The sequence below is a fragment of the Ixodes scapularis genome, unplaced genomic scaffold (genome assembly GCF_016920785.2).
Source record: "Ixodes scapularis isolate PalLabHiFi unplaced genomic scaffold, ASM1692078v2 PGA_scaffold7__128_contigs__length_106722199, whole genome shotgun sequence".
Classification (NCBI taxonomy): Eukaryota; Metazoa; Arthropoda; class Arachnida; order Ixodida; family Ixodidae; genus Ixodes; species Ixodes scapularis.
The window spans coordinates 103337507-103357425 of NW_024609882.1; the positions used below are offsets into that span (position 1 = coordinate 103337507).

Here is a 19919-nt window from a genome sequence, read left to right on the forward strand (position 1 = left end):
TCAACAGCCTTGTAAGATATGTTTCTATGCCAATTTAATTTTGCAAATTTGATGTCATGCATACTGTAATAAATGAATGTATTAGCACGTGCTTGTTGCCATCCTTTTGTTTATTTGCTGGCTTCAAATGCATATCTAATGTTACCACACTGGCCCTTTTTGGGGCCCACTACCACGAGTATGAACATGCCAGATTCTTCAGCGTGTCAAAAATGTACTTGTCGTAAAGGGTGTGCACTGCAGCCGAACATTTAAGGAAATGTGCAGCATCAAATGGCACGGTAAGTGCCCTCCAGTCCTCTGGACTCTTGTAGACGAAAAAGTCACACACTGGAATATTCATTATCCCCATCTGGACCTGAACCAGTGTGTAGAACAGGGGCGTCGGCTTGTCCTTTGAGAAAGCTTTCTTCACCGTGTTGAGGCACTTGATTTCTAAAATACGCTTCTCACCCTTGCAGCAGGCGCAGGTGAAAGTAACGAGCCCATCCACGCTACAGCCCATCACGGGAAACTCGTTCCAAATCAATAGGCCCCTGTCTTCCACAGTGCATGTGTGGCCCCTCGACTTCACAACCGAGACATACTTGTCCCGCGCAGTGCCTTCCATGCTCAGCCCGCGCTGCATTGCTGCAGACTGGTATGTGCTCGTGCGGAGGACCGCCTTCAACAAAGGCCCCATGTTGTGCGGCATTTGCTCTATCTCGCACTTCGCTGCCCTTGTTTTGAAGGAACGGCAGACTGTACTGGTTGCCATGCCTATCCTCTGGCGCAACCAGTCCTCAGATAGCGACTGTTCCCTCGTCCTCTCCTCGATTACCGCACAGACGTCTGCAGAGAAGGTGGCCCTTATCTCCTCCACAAAAGCATCGAAGCTGGGAGCAGCAGTTGTGGCAATCAGCCGCGTAAGTGTGGGCAGTCCGGGGACAGGGGGCTCCTCAGCTGCGGTGGGGGCGGTTGATATCTCTGCAAACATGCAAATAAACAGGGAATATTGACACATTACACACTATAAAGGTGATAGGAAAGAAATTGGTTGTTGGAATGCAAAAATGAAATGCTAGGAAACAGTTCTATGTACAAAACACAAGAGGACTAATTATGACCAGTCTCATTGCTGCCATAGTGAATACGTTGAATAAGCCTGGTACTAATATGCGAGCATACGAGGGCCATTAAAAAAGTATCAGACCTAAATGTGTTCTGCATAAACAAATGAAGTGCAGACAGCATCTTCTGGTTAGAGAAGTGGAGGGAACATTAATGTGTATGTGTGAATTTTATCAGGCCCGATGAAAATGTGAGTTGTTTTCAGTCAGCCTCCGAGTGAGAAATTGTAGTCGCTGCTCGTCGTTTTTTTCCGTAACTCGAATAGGGTTCCTTTCAGCGGCATTTTCATCGTAGGGAAGAGCCAGAAATCACATGGAGCCATGTTGAGACAGTAGGAAGCCTGTTTTGGCCAAAAAAACTCAGACGCAAGGAATGAGCTGGTGCACTGTCATGATGCAGCTCCATCGTGAGAAACTTCGGCACGATTGCACGAAGTTGGTTAATCACCAGATTATTTTGGCTTGTTGAAGGCCTCTCCCCACTGACATGCAGTCATCTTTGATCTGGTTGTACCAAACCTTAATGTTTTTTTAATGCCCATGGCATCGTCCTCGAACTCCTGCTGAATATTTCGAATTGTTTCCACTTGAGTGTGAGCAAGCTTGAATCAAAATTTGATGCAATACCTCTCACTCAAACTACTTTGTCATGTTGCAAAAAAACAAAAAAAAAAAAACAAAAAAAAAAAACGACGAGCATTAACTACACGTCATCACTCCGAGGCTAACTGCCTGCGACTCACATTTTTTGCGGGCCTGATAAAATTCTTGCATGCGCATTAACGTTCCCTCTGCCTCCCCACCAGATAAAGCTATCCGCGCTTCATTTGTTTCCACGGTACTAATTCAGGTAGGATACTTCTTAAACAGACCTTGTACACCAATTAAGCATGTAGTGGCATACTTAATTGGTGATGGTGCTCCAGGCACACTTTCAGTTTAGAGTTGTGGGCCAGGAAAGTCACCTGCACCTGGCAATCTGGTTTTTTGTAGAAATCTGCCTATGGCAGGATGACAGAGCACATTGCTCAACTAGACTTAAGCCTCAGCCACTTTAAACATATTGTACTAAGGAACATTTCTGGTTGCTTTTCTGGTTCGCTTGACATTTTTTTCTCTCCTTTGCAGTCACCTGTTACGACATATTGGATATTAGTGCTTCCACTCAAATCTAATATATATATGGCGCAATCGCCATGCCTTCGGAACCTAGTACCTGTACTTTTTATTATCAACTCTGTAACTTTTGTGAGTCAGGCATGCACAATTCAGAATGTAAACATATTAAGGTTGGAGTCCCCATCCGTTGAGCGTACTGCTCACAGCTGTGTCAATTTATCACAGCCACCGATCTAAGTGGTGTACATTTATCTAGGGTTTCAATGTACACAAAAATTCTACACAGATAAATATACACAGGAGTGTACATTTATCTTGGGTTTTTTCTGCTGTGATCCAAACATCCTGCATGGCCTGTACTGAGCACAGCTTCTATCCCGTGTCGTGTGAGGCATGCCACCACTGATGTTCGTCGGATACTGAGAGAATCGATTCATAAAGTCTCTTAAGAATGACCAACAAACAGCCAAAAACCAACTGTAGCAAAGACAATGGGAAAGAGAAAGAGGAAATGCAGTTCATGAACCAACCAAGAGGACGGATTTCTTCGGTGTGCCGCAGGGCAGCTGACCTATAAGTCAGTCCCTCCAGTAGTCGACCCAGGATATCGCCTTTAGGAAGCAGGACCGGATCCCCTTCAACCTGAAAATATAAAGCAAAATTTCGCCAAAATTAAGCAAACGTAAAACAATGGATTGCAAGCGTCCCGGCTAGTGCCTCTTTCATGCAACCATGTTCGCATGCATGTAAGGGCAACATTGGCAGGCTTGCAGTTGCGCGTGCTTCGTTGTGCAAGCGGAGACAATGGCTGTTCGGTCGAAACCAAAATCATGTCACTCCGCTCTGTCGCCTACTGGATCCCAAAATTGTATGCAAAATGCAACTGCCTAGCATACAAAAAAAAAACAAAAAAAAAAAACAGTCCAGCGGTGTGCGCTTGACAGGTCGGCAGGCGAGGTACAAGCTAAACACCCAGAAAAAAAGAACCTGAGTGCATCGATGTATGGCATCGCGAGCCAGGGTCAAAAAGTTTTTGGAGCGCTTTGTCCAACGACTGAACTCGTGGCAAACAAGCACACTCTGCGGGTTCAGCTTGCAGACATTGCCTCCTTTGCTCACTTCTCGTCACTAACTCTCTTTCGCGGCAGATTTTTTACGTATCGGGGTCCCTCTCGAAAAAGAAAGCCCACCGAGAGAAACCTATGTAATCACTACTTCGACAAGCAGTTTTTGAAAAGGGGGATTTTGGTAGTGCCATATGATTTAAACGAGAGCACGAATGTTGATGAACACGCAGCAGTAACTACGTTTCAGTTTAGAAAGCGGCATATTTGTAGCGACGTGGGGACGGCAACCCGTTACATTGCACGACCACGGTGACTGTGGTTGTGCTAGTGCTTCAGCTCACAAAGCAACTCTTGCCGCGCAAAAAAAAAAAAAAATTGGTTTTGTTCCACAGCATGACGGCATGGCCGGCACACTAACGTCAGAGCATCCGCACACGCCCGTGTGTATCGTTGAAAAAAATTGAAAAAGGCGCGAGACGAGACCACCGGACAAGAGCCCCGAGATGACATGAGAGCGCAAAACCTGAGACGGCGGGAAAAGCCATGCAAGGGGCGGGGGTGATCGGACGGATGATTGATGCAGGGTACTTAGTGTTGGGCGGTTTCTTGCGCCGCCTAGGTCACGCATGCTCAATTACGGTTCTCAGTTTAGTTTAGTTTTTGAAAGGCGACCGAAACTGGTGCTTTGGCACAGGCTTGGTGTAGACTACCCATATTTTGGCAAATGTAGCAGGACGTAGCAGGGTTAGCCCCTTGGCACAGTTTCGCACAACTGGCCCAGCATACACATCACTGTGTTCATTTGATTTGCTAACTCAGGCTGACGCAACATATGCACTACATCATTAGTGAAAATCCCACAAGGTCATGTAACGCACACAAGAAAATGAAGGAGCATCCTGTGTGCTCTCGGCGTACCTATGCCGTGACACACTGTTGGTCAAGTTCCGTTAGCACAGGTGAGGGCAGAAGAAGCGTTTATATGTGGGTCTTGTACAGCCCTTTCCCGTGATTTCATTTGGCGCTGGCGGAGGGAGCTTTATGGTATGCACAAGGTCTACTAAAAGCGCTGTGCATAAATAGAAGTTTCATAGCTCACTTTTTCAAGACCCGGGAGGTTGACGATCTTCCTCGGAGCATACTTCTCCCCGACCGCTCTCTTCTGCCCCTTCCCCCACTTTTGTGGCAAGTCTGTGGACGCCAGTACGTTGAAGTTCCTCTTGGCGTTGATATGTAGCAACATTGCCACAACGTGCTTACACTTGTAGTTCCTGCAAAATGGCAATGTCCTTAGCTTGCAATTAAACAGCATATCCAATATCAGTCATAAAATGTGAACAGTCTCACCCTCTAGCAGTACCTTTCTCATGCAACTTCAATATTATTTGAATGAGATTAAAAGTGCATGTACAAGTTGGCAGTATGCAATGCCAGTAGAGCTGAGTGTTAATAGACTTGAAAGAGTAATCTACAGAGAATAGCAAGACATAAAATTTCACCGACTATTTTAACGTGAAAATCACTCGCAGCTTAGTGGTATCTAAGCAACCAGCAGCTGCATAAATGTGAGAATGTTATGTGGCTCCATTGATTTTAGTTTAAAGGTTGCTGATCGAGGGCAGCTGCACTCGTATTTGCATGTAATATTTTCCTTTTGTAGTGCATCTGGTTACTATGTAGGGGCCGAGAGAAAACTATTCTACAACTCTAATGGACCTAGCTACAGGAATATTTGCATAATCTTTTTTGACAGAAGAAAGAAAAACAGCAATGCTGTACACAAACTGCCATTGGCCCTTGGATGATCGGATATTAGTTTATGAATTAAATTTTATCCACAAGGTTTAATACTCGTAGCTCAAAAATTCCGACATTGCAGAAAAGATAAAAGAGAATACTAAAAAAACTAAAAAAAGCAACAAAAAAAAAGAAGACGGACGCGCGGAGTCGAACTCGCGACAAGCGCCTCACGAAGCACGCACCTTACCACTGCGCCACGGGAATTTTTTTTCTTTTCTTTATTACATGGAAATTTGTTCAAAATTCAGGTTACATGGCTACAAGGTGAAATGATGATTATGTACACAGCGATGGATATGAGGTGAAAAGTTGAGAGGAATGTCTGCGTAAGCCGCACTCCAATAGCACTATTTCACTCCCGACACATCATGAACACAAACAAACACAACGTTTTTAAGCAGGCTATAATCTCGATCATTTCCAGATATTAAAAATCTGGAAGTCTCAAACACGCATCAAAAAAGTGAAACCATTCAGGCACTGGTGGGTGAGCTTCGTAAACACTTCTTACTTTCGAAATTTCTTCTAGAAAAATGGATTTTGTGGTGCGTGGTGTGTCGGCATTCCTATCAATCATCCGGCATCTCCAGAGGCTGTGGAGGCCTATCAGCATAAATAAATCATAGGGAATGCTTGTGTCGCTAGGTATGTGTAAAAACCGAATACTATGATCGGTAAAGTCTATTTCTTTTTTAAGAGTTCGCTGGAGGACATCCCAGAAGAAAACGGCATCTGTACAGTAGATGAAGCAGTGTTCTATTGTTTCCGGTCGGTGGCATAATCGACAGTCAATTGACCACGGCACAAAAAAAACCACGTTCTTGGAGCCACGATTTTACTGGAAGCGTTGATGTGTGTAACTTAAAGAAAAATGTTTTAGCACTTGGAGATATGCACATTCGCTTTACACGTTTTAAAACATCTTGTCCATCACAGTCACTAAATCGTGTCCTATACAGTGGAATGGGAAAGAGACTTTCAATCAAGACCTGTGATAGTCGCTTTCGTGGTACTTCAAACAAATATTCTAATGAGAAGCGGACTTTTAGAAACATAAAGGTATCGACTACTTCTTTCCAAAAGCCCCATAGTTTGCCTTGGGTAGAATTCGTTGTTGATATGACCAAAAAGGGCAAGTGATGTGCCAACTTCCTTTGAACAATGGCAAGCAGAAAGGGATGGGATAAATTCCTAAAAAGAAATAGTCGCGAAACGAGTTGCCGAACGAATAAATGTGCGAGACCTAAGCCGCCAGCTTCTAACGGAAGGAATAAGTTATCGCGTTTCATCCGTTCCCAAGATGAGCTCCAAATAAAGGTCGCAAAGGTTCTGTGGAAGGCTTGTACCTTTGAACGGCCACAATGTAATACCTGTAAGACATACATTAGTTTAGATATTAAAAAAATGTTGCACACTGCTGCTTTTGCGAAGATTGAAAGGTCTCGTGCCCTTCATGCTAATGATTTTTGCTTAATCTCAGTCACAACGGAATTCCAATATAGATTATTGGATCTTGTTTGATCAAGAGGAACGCCAAGATATTTGAAGGGACAGCAGTTCCACGACAGTCCAGCAAATTGTCCTGGCATGGTTGCCCACGCGCCTATCCAGAAGCCATTAGATTTTTCAGTGTTCAACCTCGCTCCCGTTAGGTCACAATACTTCTGTGTTATATGAAGGCCTTTTTCCACACTCTTCTTATTCGAACAGAACAGTGCCACGTCATCAGCATATGCCAGTAGCTTTACCTCAGTGAAGCAAATAGTATAGCCTCGGATAATTTCATTGGTAATAATGCTAAGGCAGAGAGGTTCAAGGTATAAAGCAAAAAGAAGCGGTGATAGTGGACAACCTTGCCTTACTGAAGATTTGATAAGAATGGATTCAGAAAGGGAATTGTTTACAATTAGTCTTGTGCTGCTGTTTTTGTAACAGAGCTGAATGCCCTCGAATAGCATGGTTCCTATGTTTACATGTGAAAGTATTTTGAATAAGAAAGAATGGCTTACTCTATCGAATGCTTTGGACAAATCAAGTTGAACAATAGCTACATGATCTTGCTCATCGGATACAGAGTCAATGACAGATCTTGCTACGTGTATGTTCGTTTGAATGTTTCGTTCTCGTATACCACAAGTTTGGTGCTCTCCGATTAGATTATGTATTACGAGGTGTAAGCGTTCGTTTAAAACTTTTGCGAATATTTTATAGTCCACATTACAAAGTGATATAGGTCGATAAGCTTCAACATTTTTTAGAGCTATTGTGTCTTCTGTTTTAGGAATTAGTACAGTATGACCGTAATAAAACGTTGGCGGTAGTGTTTGGTATTCGTAAGCGGCCTTTAGGACATCAAGTAGTAAGGGACTCAACAGATCAGAAAACTTCTTGTAGAATTCAGCACTTAGGCCATTAGGTCCAGGTGTCTTATTTGAAGGAAGTGCTTTTATGACATTTTGAAGTTCCTGTAAGGTCAGAGGACCCTCGACTATTTCTTTCTCCTCGTCTGATAAGGAAGGCAAGAGGTTTACAGGGTGTTCTGTATCTGAATTTTCTTCAATCGGAATGCCTTTTCCCAAAAGATTAGTGTAATAATCCACAAAGGCCTCTGAAATGTTTGCTGTATCTATTCTCGTACTGCCATTATGTTCGATTTCAACAATTTCCTTTGTTAAAGCATACCTTCGCTCATCTTCCAAGGATCTCCGGCCGGGTGTCTCTCCAAGTAGAAATTTTTGTGATCGCGATCGAATCACTGCTCCTCGATATTTGTCGGCATCGTATCGCTGGAGTTGTGTTTTAGTCATGTTTATTTCTTCTGTGTATTCACCAGGATTGTTACTCTCAAGTTCGTAAAGTGTTGATAGCGTATTTAGAAGATTCTTCAGTTCTCGCCTTTTTTGAAATGTGATAGCGCTCGCGCGTTCGATTGCCCAATTTTTAACCTCTTGTTTGAACATGTCCCATTTGCAAAATACGTGTAGTGAGGGTATCTGCTGTACGTGCAAAAAAATTTCGAGGATATGATCGGCAAATATTTTGTCATCTAGAAGGGTTGTGTTCAGTTTCCATAGGCTCCATTCAGGACGCGATAAATGCCTTTTCTTTTCGCCAATGGTAATTGACACAAGACAGTGGTCTGAGAAAAAACAGGTTTAACCGTGTAATCTGAAATAACCTTGTAGAGTTCTCCATATACGTATATTCGATCGAGTCGTGCGTGAGAATAGCGTTGGAAATGTGTGTAATGTGCTCTGCTTCCTTTGTGTTCTCCAATGTCTGCTAAGTTGTTTTCGGTAATGAAGGAATACAGTAATGCTGCACTAGAGTCAAATCTGGACGTAAATTGGGAACGATCTTTCATATTTAACACACAGTTGAAGTCTCCCAGTAGAAATAGTTTTCTATCGGTTCTAATATATGGTTCTATGAGTAAAAAGAAGTCGTTACGTGCGTTCATAGCGTTGGGAGCGTACACACACATTATGCGCCATTCGTCAGTGCCATAAGTAAGATCGCATACAATGAAGCGCCCCTCTCGATCGGTGGTGAGAGCGTTAGCAGTCAGACCCGTTCTCCTTTTCAGTAGCAAAAAACACCCGGCCGATGTGCCCGTTGCATGGGTGACACACACATCGAAATCATTTAGAAAAGGTTTCAACGCGATTTCGGTTTCTTCCTCGCCGGACAATTTTGTTTCTTGTACTGCCAATACATCTACTTGCTGTAGGGATATAAGCTGAAGGAGCTGGCACTGCTTTCGTTTAGATTTAAGACCTCTGACGTTTAACGTAGCTACACGGAGCTGAGGGGCGCTGAACATCCGATCGTTTATGGTTGAGCGTTATCGCTCAGTGTCTTGTCTTCGACAAGTTTAGGGCCAGAGGATGGCTTCAAATACGGCTTGTGCCGCGTTCCAGCCTGTCTTCTGTCAGACAGTTTTGATCTAGTTATGGTACCGTCGCTCAATGTCGCATTCGTAACTGCCTCGATTGCAAGAATGGGGTCATCTGCATCGTCGATTCCTTGCGTTGAGTTACCTTTCTCCTCAACCTCGGTGGTTCCTTTGTTTTGTTGATCATCTGTAGAAGTCTGTCCGTATTCTGCAACGTGGGAAGTTGTCAGTGCTCTTTCTGGGATTGTAGGGGGGCTGGCGGGTTGATCTGCACTCACATCAGGAGAGGGAAAGGTTCCTTCTGGAAGAGGGGATTCGGTCGGGGGTGGCTGAGATGTTGAACCTGGAGGCTCGGTCATCATGGGGATGTCCCCACTCGGTTCAACAACCTCGCTTGCATCCATCAAGTGTTCTGTGGTTGAGTCGTCTGCTGTTCCGATCCTAAGCCTGTCGGCGTAGGTGAGGACGCAGTCAGCAAGGCTGTGTCCGTACCTTTGGCACTTCGTGCACCTCGGAGTCCGGCAGTGGCGGCGGATGTGGCCCACGCGGTTGCATCGCAGGCACAAAGGAGGTCGTCCGGGGATCAGTAGCAAGCTCTGGCATTCATAAATAGTCAGTAGGTGAGGAATCTTGCTCACGCTTACGTCGTCTCGGAGTGTCAGTTGCACTTCTCTGTTGAGGGTATCCATATCTTCCATTCCCTCGCATTTCCACTTCTCTCGTACGATAGACCGCACGGTACCAAAGGGTTCCAGTGCTTCGACAACTCTCCGGTTTTCCATATGGGGGGGTAGCCACAGAAGCCTGAGTTTCACTTCTTTTGATTCTGGATCTACGACGAGGCATTTGCGCCCTTTCACCTTTAGCTCTTCGCAGGCGACGAGCTTGCTTTTCGCGAGGGAAGTCGCACATACGACCATCCAGACATGCGACATTTGGTATTGTCCCATGGCGATGATGTCCTTTCGGTCAATTATGCCACTGAGAGCATCTCGAAAGTCCGGAGCTCGGTAGGTTCGAGCAGCGAGATCTCCATGCAGGAATACTGAATTAAGAACGAGGTTACCAGTAGGTAGACGTGGCATCAGCACTCGGTAGTCATCCATCGGGGAAACGGTAGCAGCAGCAGCAGTAGACGTAGTACCTCGGCCAGAGGCCGATTTGTTTTCTTGGGCGGAGAACATGAAAACGCAGCCGTTCGAAACGGCGTCTTCTTCTTTCTCCCTCTGCGTCACGGGAACAACGAATAACCGATCGTATTTCGTAAACAAGGCGCAGCACTTCGCCGGTTATCGCAAATTGTTCGGACCCCGGCTTGAGCCGCGAGCTCTTCGATCGACTTGACACCACGCCGGCCGATAAGTACATACAACTCAACCGAGTAATGATACACGGCATGTTCCTTTACCCTGCTTTGCAGGAGCACGATGTGTCACCGACGTTTCTTCCATTCAGTGCTATCTCCAGTTCGTGCGGGTCCGAAGTCAGTGCCGACGTCTGGAGGACGAATCCAATGAACGTGTAGCAGTCATTATCCACCTTCTTGATACTGCAGGAGAAGACATGTCCCGCTTCAAGAACTCGTTCGCCCTCGAGCAACAGCCGGGATGTTTCGTGGGCCTTGTTCACGAACGCGTTGATGCTGCTTACAGGCAGCACAACTGAAAAGGGGTACACAGTTTTAACGGGCTGCCCGGTCAAATAGAAGCTAAAAAAAAAGCTTCGCTTACCTTCAACGGTAGGTCGCACATGGTCCGCATCCATCGCGGTGCCCGATACAGCCGCCGAAAACGACAAATTGGCCCGTACCGTCTAGTCTAGTCTACGCCGCCGCGCTTCCCTGCAGCGACCGGTTCCCTGCTAGCCTGCAACAGCCTCACCGGCTCCCCGGAAGCAGTTGTACGGTAGCCGACTTAGGAGCTTGACCGGATCGAGTACAAAAACGAAAAAAATGGGTTAAAATAAACCTTAAACACTCGTACTAATAGAAAAAAGCGAAGACCGAGACACTGCACCCTACACACTGAGCGCAAAAAACGGTCACGTGATCCCCTATCCTACGTCACGACGATAGGCCCGTTAGGTGGCGCCACGTCATGTTCTCGGGGCTAATATAGACAATTGCAAGCATGGCGCCACAACTGGTGCCCCATGCGTGCAAGCGCGTGCAACGCGCGGGTGAACGTAGCTTTGGCAAGCACGTAATCGCACGGGCGTGCCTGCTCGAGCAGAGACATGGCGGCGGCCAGTCGCCCAGCTTGCAATCGTGTATAGAAGTCAGTTCTTTGCACACGGGTCCCTACACGCTAAAATGTTGAAAGGAATTACCTCCTTGGGTCGTTGCTGTGCTGCTTCTTGTTGGTCTTTATCTCAATTTTTTGTTCACGAAAACGAAGCATGAGAGCTCTTAGCTTAGGCAGGTGCTTGTGCTGCAGAAGTGTTATACACATATATATGGGGAAAACTTTGTAAGGCATTGAGTTTCAATCTCTGAGGCCCCGTGTGTTCACGCGTACTCAGGGTTGACCAAGACTGTACATGGCACACCTCACTTAAAAACCTCGGGCGTAAAGAAGCAAGAGGGATGAACGGAAATGCCACTTTCAGAAAAAAAAAGCAAAACATATATTTCTTAAAGGAACAATGAAGGCAATTTCAGATATTTTCTTGGCAATTTTGCCCAAATTTCAGCCGAATGCGGCGCTTGTACCGGGATAGAGTGCATTCATACACACGCGCACTTTTGCTTGATTGGTGACATCTCAGCCACTTTTCCGCCCAATCGTTTTTTCATGCATTTTGAAGTGCGCACAATCCGGTGTTACTCAGCTCGAGCGCGTAGCTTTGGCTAGAGTGTACTAGAAGGGACGAGTGGGGCCACCGGAGTGCTAGCGAGGTACCTCCGCATGTGGAAAAAACGGCTAATCCAAGCCACTTAGGGTGCCTACATGTCTGTCTGTCTCAGGGTGAAGACATCCATTGTTGCCCTGAATGTGCGAGCGCGTGACGCTCTCGCGCACTCGTTGCGTGCCTTGGGCGGTAAAATGGCGTCTATGCATGAGCCAAAGCTACGCGCTCGAGCTGAGTGACACCGGATTGCGCGCACTTCAATATGCACAAAAAAAAACATTGGGCGGAAAAATGGCTGAGATGTCACCACTCAAGCAAAAGCGCGCGTGTGTATGAAGGCACTCTAAAGCCACTTCACTAGTAGCGCCCTCTCGGGCGCTATGAGTGAAGTGGCTCGGATTAGCCGCTTTTTATGGAAAACGCGTTTCGTTCCTACGTCAAGCTCGATCGGCACACTGGTCAAGGTCATAGAAACAATAGAACGCCGGACTATAGACGCTTTGCAGCAGCTGTGCATGGACGCCGCCATAACTGACCTTCAGTTTTTGTTTCCTCTAATTTCGTTTATTTCACTTCATCATTACCATAGCAGGCCAGGTTATTGCCACATTAGATCCAACTGCGTCCTTTTCTAAAGCATCGGCCTTCGTAGAGGATCGTCAACTACCGTTTCAGTTGCTCGGCATTTCGGTAAGACAAGAGAAGGTCAGTAATGGCGGCTGTAATTTGGCGCGTTTGTAAAGCGTCTATATGTTTTATACAACCTAGACGTCAGTCATCACGTACATAAAGTCCCCGCGACCCGACTTGTCACAACGCCATGCGACATCAGGACGACGCCTTGAAGTCAATGTTGTCATTGACGTTGACAACGTGCGTTACACGACATCAAGACTGCGTTTTGACGTCATACTGCGTTGACAACGACGACGATGTCAACGTTGACGTCGATGACGACGACGACAACGTCACGGGACGTCAAGATAACGGCGTCCTTGTCAGTGTGACGTCATAAGGACGCTTGGTGTCACTTCGTCCTCGTCGTTGTCGACATGAGGCATCTCGACGTCCCGACAACTTCAGGACGTCGACATTTACGTCATCATTGACGACGTTACATGACGTCAAACTTCGTCGTGAATGCGCGTCGACGTTGATGCTAGCGAAGGTGACGACGTTACACGCCGTCAAGGCTTCGTTGTGACATTGACGTTCACGATGACGTCAGGACGACGTTAACGTGACGTCATAGCGGTGTTTTACGTTCCGTGGGGCGTCAACGTCGGCATCGGCGACCACGTCCACGTCATCCTCAACGCGGCGCGTGACGTCATTACCGCGTTACAACGGCCACTTGATGTCGCCTAACGGCGTTGTCCTCAACGCGATGTCACGACTGCGTTACAACGGCGACTTGATATCGCGAAAAGGCGGCGTCTTGACGCGACGGGATGTCACGACGGCCTTACGACAGCATCTTGGTGTCGAGTAACGTCGTAGTCGACGATGGCGTCGTGGCGTCGTCATAACGTCACGTCGTCGTGTTGTGGTACTTTGAGGTTACCTCTGACGTCAATATAAAAAAAAATACATTATAGCCCCTAACCGCCGAATTCACAAACCTCACTCAAACTACACTCAAACTGATGGGCCCCTCCACTTCCTCGAGGAAGCCGCGAGGAAGTGGAGGGGCCCATCAGTTTGAGTGTAGTTTGAGTGAGGTTTGTGAATTCGGCGGTAAGGGGCTATACTGCCCATATGACATTGACCTGTGTCGTTGCTCGATCGCACGTAGCGAAGGTGGCGCCGCGATCGAAGTGGCTTAGTTTCACCTGATCGCTTTCCACATTTTGAGGTGCAACTGAATGCAAGAGCGGAGCCTGTAGCTCGCCCCACTCGTACTTTCTAGAACTCTCTACTTTGGCTCATGCATAGACGCCATTGTACCGCCCAAGTCACGCACCAATTGCGCGAGAGCGTCACGCGCTGGTACATTCGGGGAAACAATCGATGTCTTCACCCTGAGACAGACAGACATGTATGACATGTAAGTACCCTATTAGAGTGTACTAACCCTATAGCGGGATCTACTGGGGCGGCGCGCTGAGAGTTGCGGAAGAAGCCAGGAGAAGTGGAGCTCACGTGACCGTTGCGGGGCCAAGAAGCGCGACGTCACAAGAGAGGCGTCAGCGATTGGACGAAACGAGATATGTGCCCTCGGTCACGGTTTGGTTCGCAATTTTAAGGAAGACTTAATTTCCGCTTGAAAAGCCATGAAAATTATAAATCTGACCGGAAATTAATACTAAACCTTAAATACAACAGCACAATTGTTCTTCACTTTGCTAAGCTGGACGCGAAACGGGCAACGAGCAACTGTGGGCAAGCAAAATAAAAATAAAAAAGAACTCGCGGGAGACGCTTGGTTTTGGTTTCAGATGTCGGTGTCGGGTTTACTTTGGGAACACGCCACCCGAAGGATTCTGCAAAATGGTAGTCATGCCAAATTTGTGCGCTGTAGATGGCTGTTCTAGCCGTCGACTGCAGACCAGTGTTCGTTCGGGCGACGCCAGTTTTCACGTCTGGGCTGCTGTTCGTGTCCTTTGACGACGAAAAGAGAGGACGTTTGAAAACTAAAAATGGTGCTGTTTCTTTTCTCCTTCTTGGGGAGCGTCCCCCGCGAAGGAACCGGTTCCCGGAACGGCCGGGTCGCTCCCGCATTCTCTCGGCATCTCCCCCGCGTCCCTGTCCTTTGGCAACACGCCGCTCTCGTCTCGCCCGCGCGAATGTTGTTTGTTCACTGCTTTCCTGCTCGAATCCTGCGGGCCGCTCATTGCCGGCTGGGCAAACTCCGTCGGTTGATGGTGGAGGCCGCCAGACGCGTACTCCTGTTCCGTTGGTGTTAGGTCACTGAACGGAAGCCCCGAACTTGCTCGCGACAGTGGCCTTGTGGTCTATGTTGACAGGTTCGACGAAACAACCGCGCCACCGCGCTGCTGTAACCCACCGTGGTAACCGTAGCCTCTATCTCCTAAATACTACCGATACCGACTATTCACACTTGACGTCAATCCCTACGTCACCTCCGTTTTCGGAGGCCCTGAAAGGAGAATGGAGATAGTTCAGTTTCGGTTTCTTTTGTTCTCTCCTAGGCACAGAAATACGCGTCACAAATGTCTACGAAAAATTGAGCAGCACGCTAGGTTCCCAAGAAGCCTAATCCACCATTTAATAAAAATTAAATAAAATCGTCTTCATTGTCCCTTTAAGGCGTAGGTCTCGATAGAGTCCAGTGTCATCTGTGGTTTCAGAATCACAACAATTCAGGTTTCGATTTAACATTAATGTGGTGTTTACTCAGAGTTCTAGCTTGATAAACAAAAAGAAAGGTGATCATGGTGTGTTCGAGTGTAAAGTGGTTTTATGGTCTTCTTATATGCAACGCAACAGCGCGAATCCTATAAGTGATAACGTTAGATTTGTGAAATGTAAGCAAATGCCTGGGTTGAGATCGCTCTAACCCATTGGAGAAATTAAATATCTATGGCCATTAATCCGGCGTTGATAATGAATAAACGACGCGAGCATTAGACACCACACATTGATTTTGGGTTCATGAACGAATCCAACGGACAGCGGAAGACCTTAGCAAAATTTACGAAGTTGCGGAGTGGTCCGTTAACTCGTAACCAGGGAGGGCTGTGGGAGCTCCGGGTGAGGAGAGTGCGCTTGTACTCTTCAGTGGAACTCTGGCAGAAGGATGTCGCGTACTGAACAAAGAAGAGGGCATCCAGGCTGTACGATACTCTGCTCGTGACGTCCAGTCTAGATACCCTTTGACCAACCTTCTTTCTGAAAACCTCGTAGGCGGCACGAATCGATAAGGCGTCCAGAAGGTCAGACTGTGACGTCTTCTCGGCGTTGGCGAACTGATCAGTACCAGGGATTTTAAGTTGGGAATACTGAATCTTCAAACAAGATCGTGTGGTGTCCAACGTTTGCGTGACGTTGCGATCATTGTACCTGCGGATAAAATGATAAAGAAAGTCCAGCAGGCTCCTGTACGTTCTGATGGCCAGTCTAGGCATCTGGAAGAGGCCGACGACTGGATCGTTCGGAAGAAACGGGTTGAACGTGGCCATCGGAATTTGCAGCTTTCTGAAAGGCGGGTCGATTCTCGGGTACGTGTCAAAAAATCGCAAGTTCCAATTGGTCGAAGGTAGGTCGTGGTTTGTGATTGTGGAGTAGCGCCGTGTGCGGGCAGAGTTCTTGATGTAGTAAAATAGGTAATAGAAAACTGGCGCACCAGGATCTTTGGTGTAGATTTCGTTGGCGTATCTTGCTCGGAAGCTTTGATTATAGAAGGAAGATGGAAAGAACGCTTCCCACTTGATGGCCTCTAAAAGCCCGAGGAATTTAATTTTCAACTCTGGTCTCAAGAAAAAATATCTTTGGACATATGCAGAAAATGCATATGGAAGTGATTGCTGAACCGTATCTTGAATAAAACTTGAACTGATTCTCGTTTCGTTACCCCTCGCTAAAACCGTTAAAAGATGAGGTTCCGTGTAAAGCATCAGGAGCAGACACTGATCTTCGCGCGAATATCCCAGTAGAGAACTCGGCTGTCTGTGCGTTTTCCAATTTATTAGTTTTGTAAAAATGGTTTCATCCTTTTGGAAAGGGAGCAAGTACATCATGATGCGGAAGACAATATAATTCATCACACACGCTTTGGATACTTCAAGATTTTTGTATACGTTGAGCAAGTACTCAGGTGAAGTCAAGCGCACTTTAGCAACTACTAGGTCAGCTCCAAGAACTCCCTGAAAAAGGGAGGTCCAATTAATAAGCGGAAGAACGGGCAGCTTATCTAATTCTATCGTTTTACAATCTGCTAAACATTCGTTTTCTTCAGCAATCATGAAGCTCCGCAAGCTTCTCTCCAAGTCTGCAAAGTCCGTGATTGAGATGTACGTTTTCCCGAGGCTCTCAGCCAACAAACGGAAAGATTTGTCTAGCCATAGATAGCCGATTGTTGCGTTCTTTACGTAGGAGGAAACCAGCTGAGGCTGACCAAGCGAAACAAGAGCTCTTGACCTGTTCTCTTCGTCCTCGTTGATGCTGAAGCTGAACAAGGTATCCAAACCTAGCTCCCTGTACACAGACCCTACTTTGTAAGACAGTTCTTCAGCGGACACGTCTCTTGCACTGTGCGCCGTGTACGGCCAATGATCCAGCCCGAGGGTGTGCAGAAAGGTCTGAACCAGTTCCGAGAAGAGCGTGTCGCTTTTCTTTTGGCAAAGATTATAAACTAATCCCAACTTGGACTGCGGCTCCATGGATTTTAGAGAGGCCTTTAGAATTTGAAGGTAGTGCTCCACAGTTACGCTATCAAAGGACACCGAATGTATGCGATGCCTTTTAAGAGGATGTTCCCGCTCCCAGGAGGCACAGACGTAGCTGTAGAAGTCGTGGCAGGGATTAAACTTGGAACCTCGCAGACGTCGAGCTGTGGTTTCAAGGAAGTTCTGACACTGCGGTGTTCTGCAGACCAGAACGTCGGGTGGCGGAAGCATCTGATGTAGACTCGTTGCGGGAGTTGTTATAATGTACTTGAACAATGTCTTGTTGACCGTTGTGTCTCGAATGAGTTGAGCGATCATAGATGACCAGGAAGAAAGAGTCTTGTTTATGCCTGGGATGACAGCGTGTTGCAGTGCAGTGTGGAAGGTGAACACGACTCCGATGGTGACTGCGGCCAGGAACACGGTCTTGAGCACAACGCGGTTGGCATGTTTGAAGAAAGGCACCCGATCCCTGGACGGATTGTGTTCGTCAGACGCCATTGCAATGCTGTCTTCTTCTTCTTTAATCACTATTCGCAACTTTCAGCGATGGTGGTACCGCGGTGTGAGAATCGCTCTCTCTAGCTCCTGGATGATCGGCCTCATAATAAGTGGCCTTGCCTACACCTTTCTGGCGTGAACAAATAGCGTAAGGCTCTAATACTGCTCGTATATACCAAAACTATAATTACCTACGCGTCGCATACCCAGCCTCGTACCGCTGTTCTATGATGATCATCGAGATGACAGCCATTTTGATAGGCACCAGTGCGCCCCCTTTTGGCCGTGAAAGTTGCGACTAGCTTATAGCGAGTTCGTTTCACACGCACTGGCACCGTTCGAGTTCTCTCCCAGAATGCATCGCACTCACAGAGTGTTGCACGGAAAACTGGACTCGAACGAACTCGCCAAATGCACCGAGTGCAGAAGACTGAAGCTGCCGCCATCCATGTTGTTGAAAAGGTACCGACTTCAAACCGAAACTAGCGCCTTTCTGTTCGGAGTGATGCGTGGGAATGCGAAAATGCAGTCGGCTACCAACGTTTATCTACAAACGTTGGTCGCTGCAACCTGTAGTTTATAGTTGTGATGACTTCAAGCAGCTAGGCTGCCGTAGAGATAATTACAGATGGCGTAAATTTCCGCAACCAGCTGTCTACAAAGCAGCTGGTTGCGATCTTTCAATTCTTATAGCCGTTTACACTGAAGAAAACTGATGATGCTGTCCGAGCAGAAGCTTGATCCGTTTGAGCATGGTATTATTCGTGAACCACTGAAAGGGTACGGCTTTTAAAACTAGCCTGTTGGAATATCCAGCAAAACTGGGACTTTCGATTTGGATCGTCAGGATTAGATATTAGCCTTGGTGAGGGCGTCGAGAACGAGAGCTTTCTCGAACGGAATACGACGGGGCAAGTTAGCTGACGTAGGTAAATGTTAAACATGATGATGTTGCCCAATCCTCGGGTAAAGTTTCCATCTTTAGCTTTCTCTGATGCTTATTTGGCAGTCAGAGGTTACTGCTGGGGGAGTTTTGTTGACCAATGTTAAATTTTTCACCCGCACACGGATGGTGATAGACATCTCGGGGGCCGCTGCTGCGTTTGTTCTGAGCATTTCTTTACACACTGGTATATTTCAGCGTTTGTGCGGCAACAGAGCGATTTAAAACCTGCAAATAAATCACGGGTTGTCAATTGCTTCCTTCCTGAAATAGCAGACGCTCACAATTCAAGCTCCCGTTTGATTTCGTTGCCCGCGGGACGCGATTTCTATAAGAAAATCTTTTTTTTTTTTTTTTTCTGTTCGGTTTTGCGACACATCGTAGCAGACGAACCTTCGTCGTCTGCTCCCGCTCCTCGCCGGTCCCACCGGAGCGAGGCATGACGGGATTGCATTTTGGCGCACTCCCGATTTTCTCGGTGCAGCGAGTGCATGCACGCGTGGGGTGTCAGCGCTGAAACGAACTCGGAGAGTGCAGCTACTCGTGGAGTGCCGGCCGAAACGAACCCGTTCCACGCTGCGAGTGGGCACGCGTGGGCACGAGTGCCGTGAAACGAACTCGCTATTATTTATTCACTCTGGCAAAATTGTCTTGGCAAGGCGAATATGAGAAAGAAGTGTTCCCTGATCTCGTTTGGTTGTCTCAGTGGATACCAGCGCATGTCGGATTACATAAAACCAAAATACAGACAAACTTGCTCCCAACGCACACAGACTGTCAGTTAGCATCAAGGCTCAAGACGATTGTAGGAAATATAGTAAAAAGAAATATGACTATATATGTCATCCCTCGTCTGTCTCATTCTCCTTTCCAGCCGCTCCTAACAAAAAATCTTCAACCAGTGGATGCCACACTTTTTTTTTTTTATTCGTGCAACAAGCAAAGCTTGAGAGTTTAGATTAGGTGCGCTATGTGTGCATCCCGTATAAAGCCCAAAAGGGCTCCGGCATTTCATCGTTCAGTCTGGTACATTTGTAGTAGTCCTCAGGGAATGCTAGGTTGAGGTCTCGTGCCTGAGTCAGGGGAAGGAGGCGGTGCTGAAGATTTGGGCAATTCCAGAGAATGTGTCGGAGCCCAACTGCGGACGCCCTGGCAGAGCCGTAGGGGTACGCCGGGCTGGCATCATCGGGACCTCGGCCCCAGGAGGCCAAGACTGCTGGGGTGACTGCGGAGTCCGTCCGGAAAATGCGAGGAGGACCTCCTCCCGCCGGGGTAGGCCCGCCGGGA

At 47.1% G+C, this 19919-nt stretch overlaps 2 protein-coding genes across 2 annotated transcripts; both read right to left on the minus strand.

Annotated features, from left to right (window-relative positions):
- Nucleotides 1–17: 17 nt before the first annotated feature.
- On the minus strand, nucleotides 18–10541 carry LOC121833199 (the record flags this gene model as incomplete). The annotated part of the gene is made up of 4 exons (XM_042286325.1): nucleotides 18–966; nucleotides 2759–2870; nucleotides 4395–4566; nucleotides 10399–10541. Coding segments are annotated over 4 exons (1224 nt in total), but the record flags the coding sequence as incomplete, so codon positions are not given.
- Nucleotides 10542–15427: 4886 nt separating this feature from the next.
- Nucleotides 15428–17689, minus strand: LOC120841327 (neprilysin-2-like). The gene has a single exon (XM_040212208.2). It carries the CDS (start codon nucleotides 17687–17689, stop codon nucleotides 15428–15430), a length of 2262 nt encoding a protein of 753 aa, XP_040068142.2.
- Between the last annotated feature and the right edge of the window lie 2230 nt (nucleotides 17690–19919).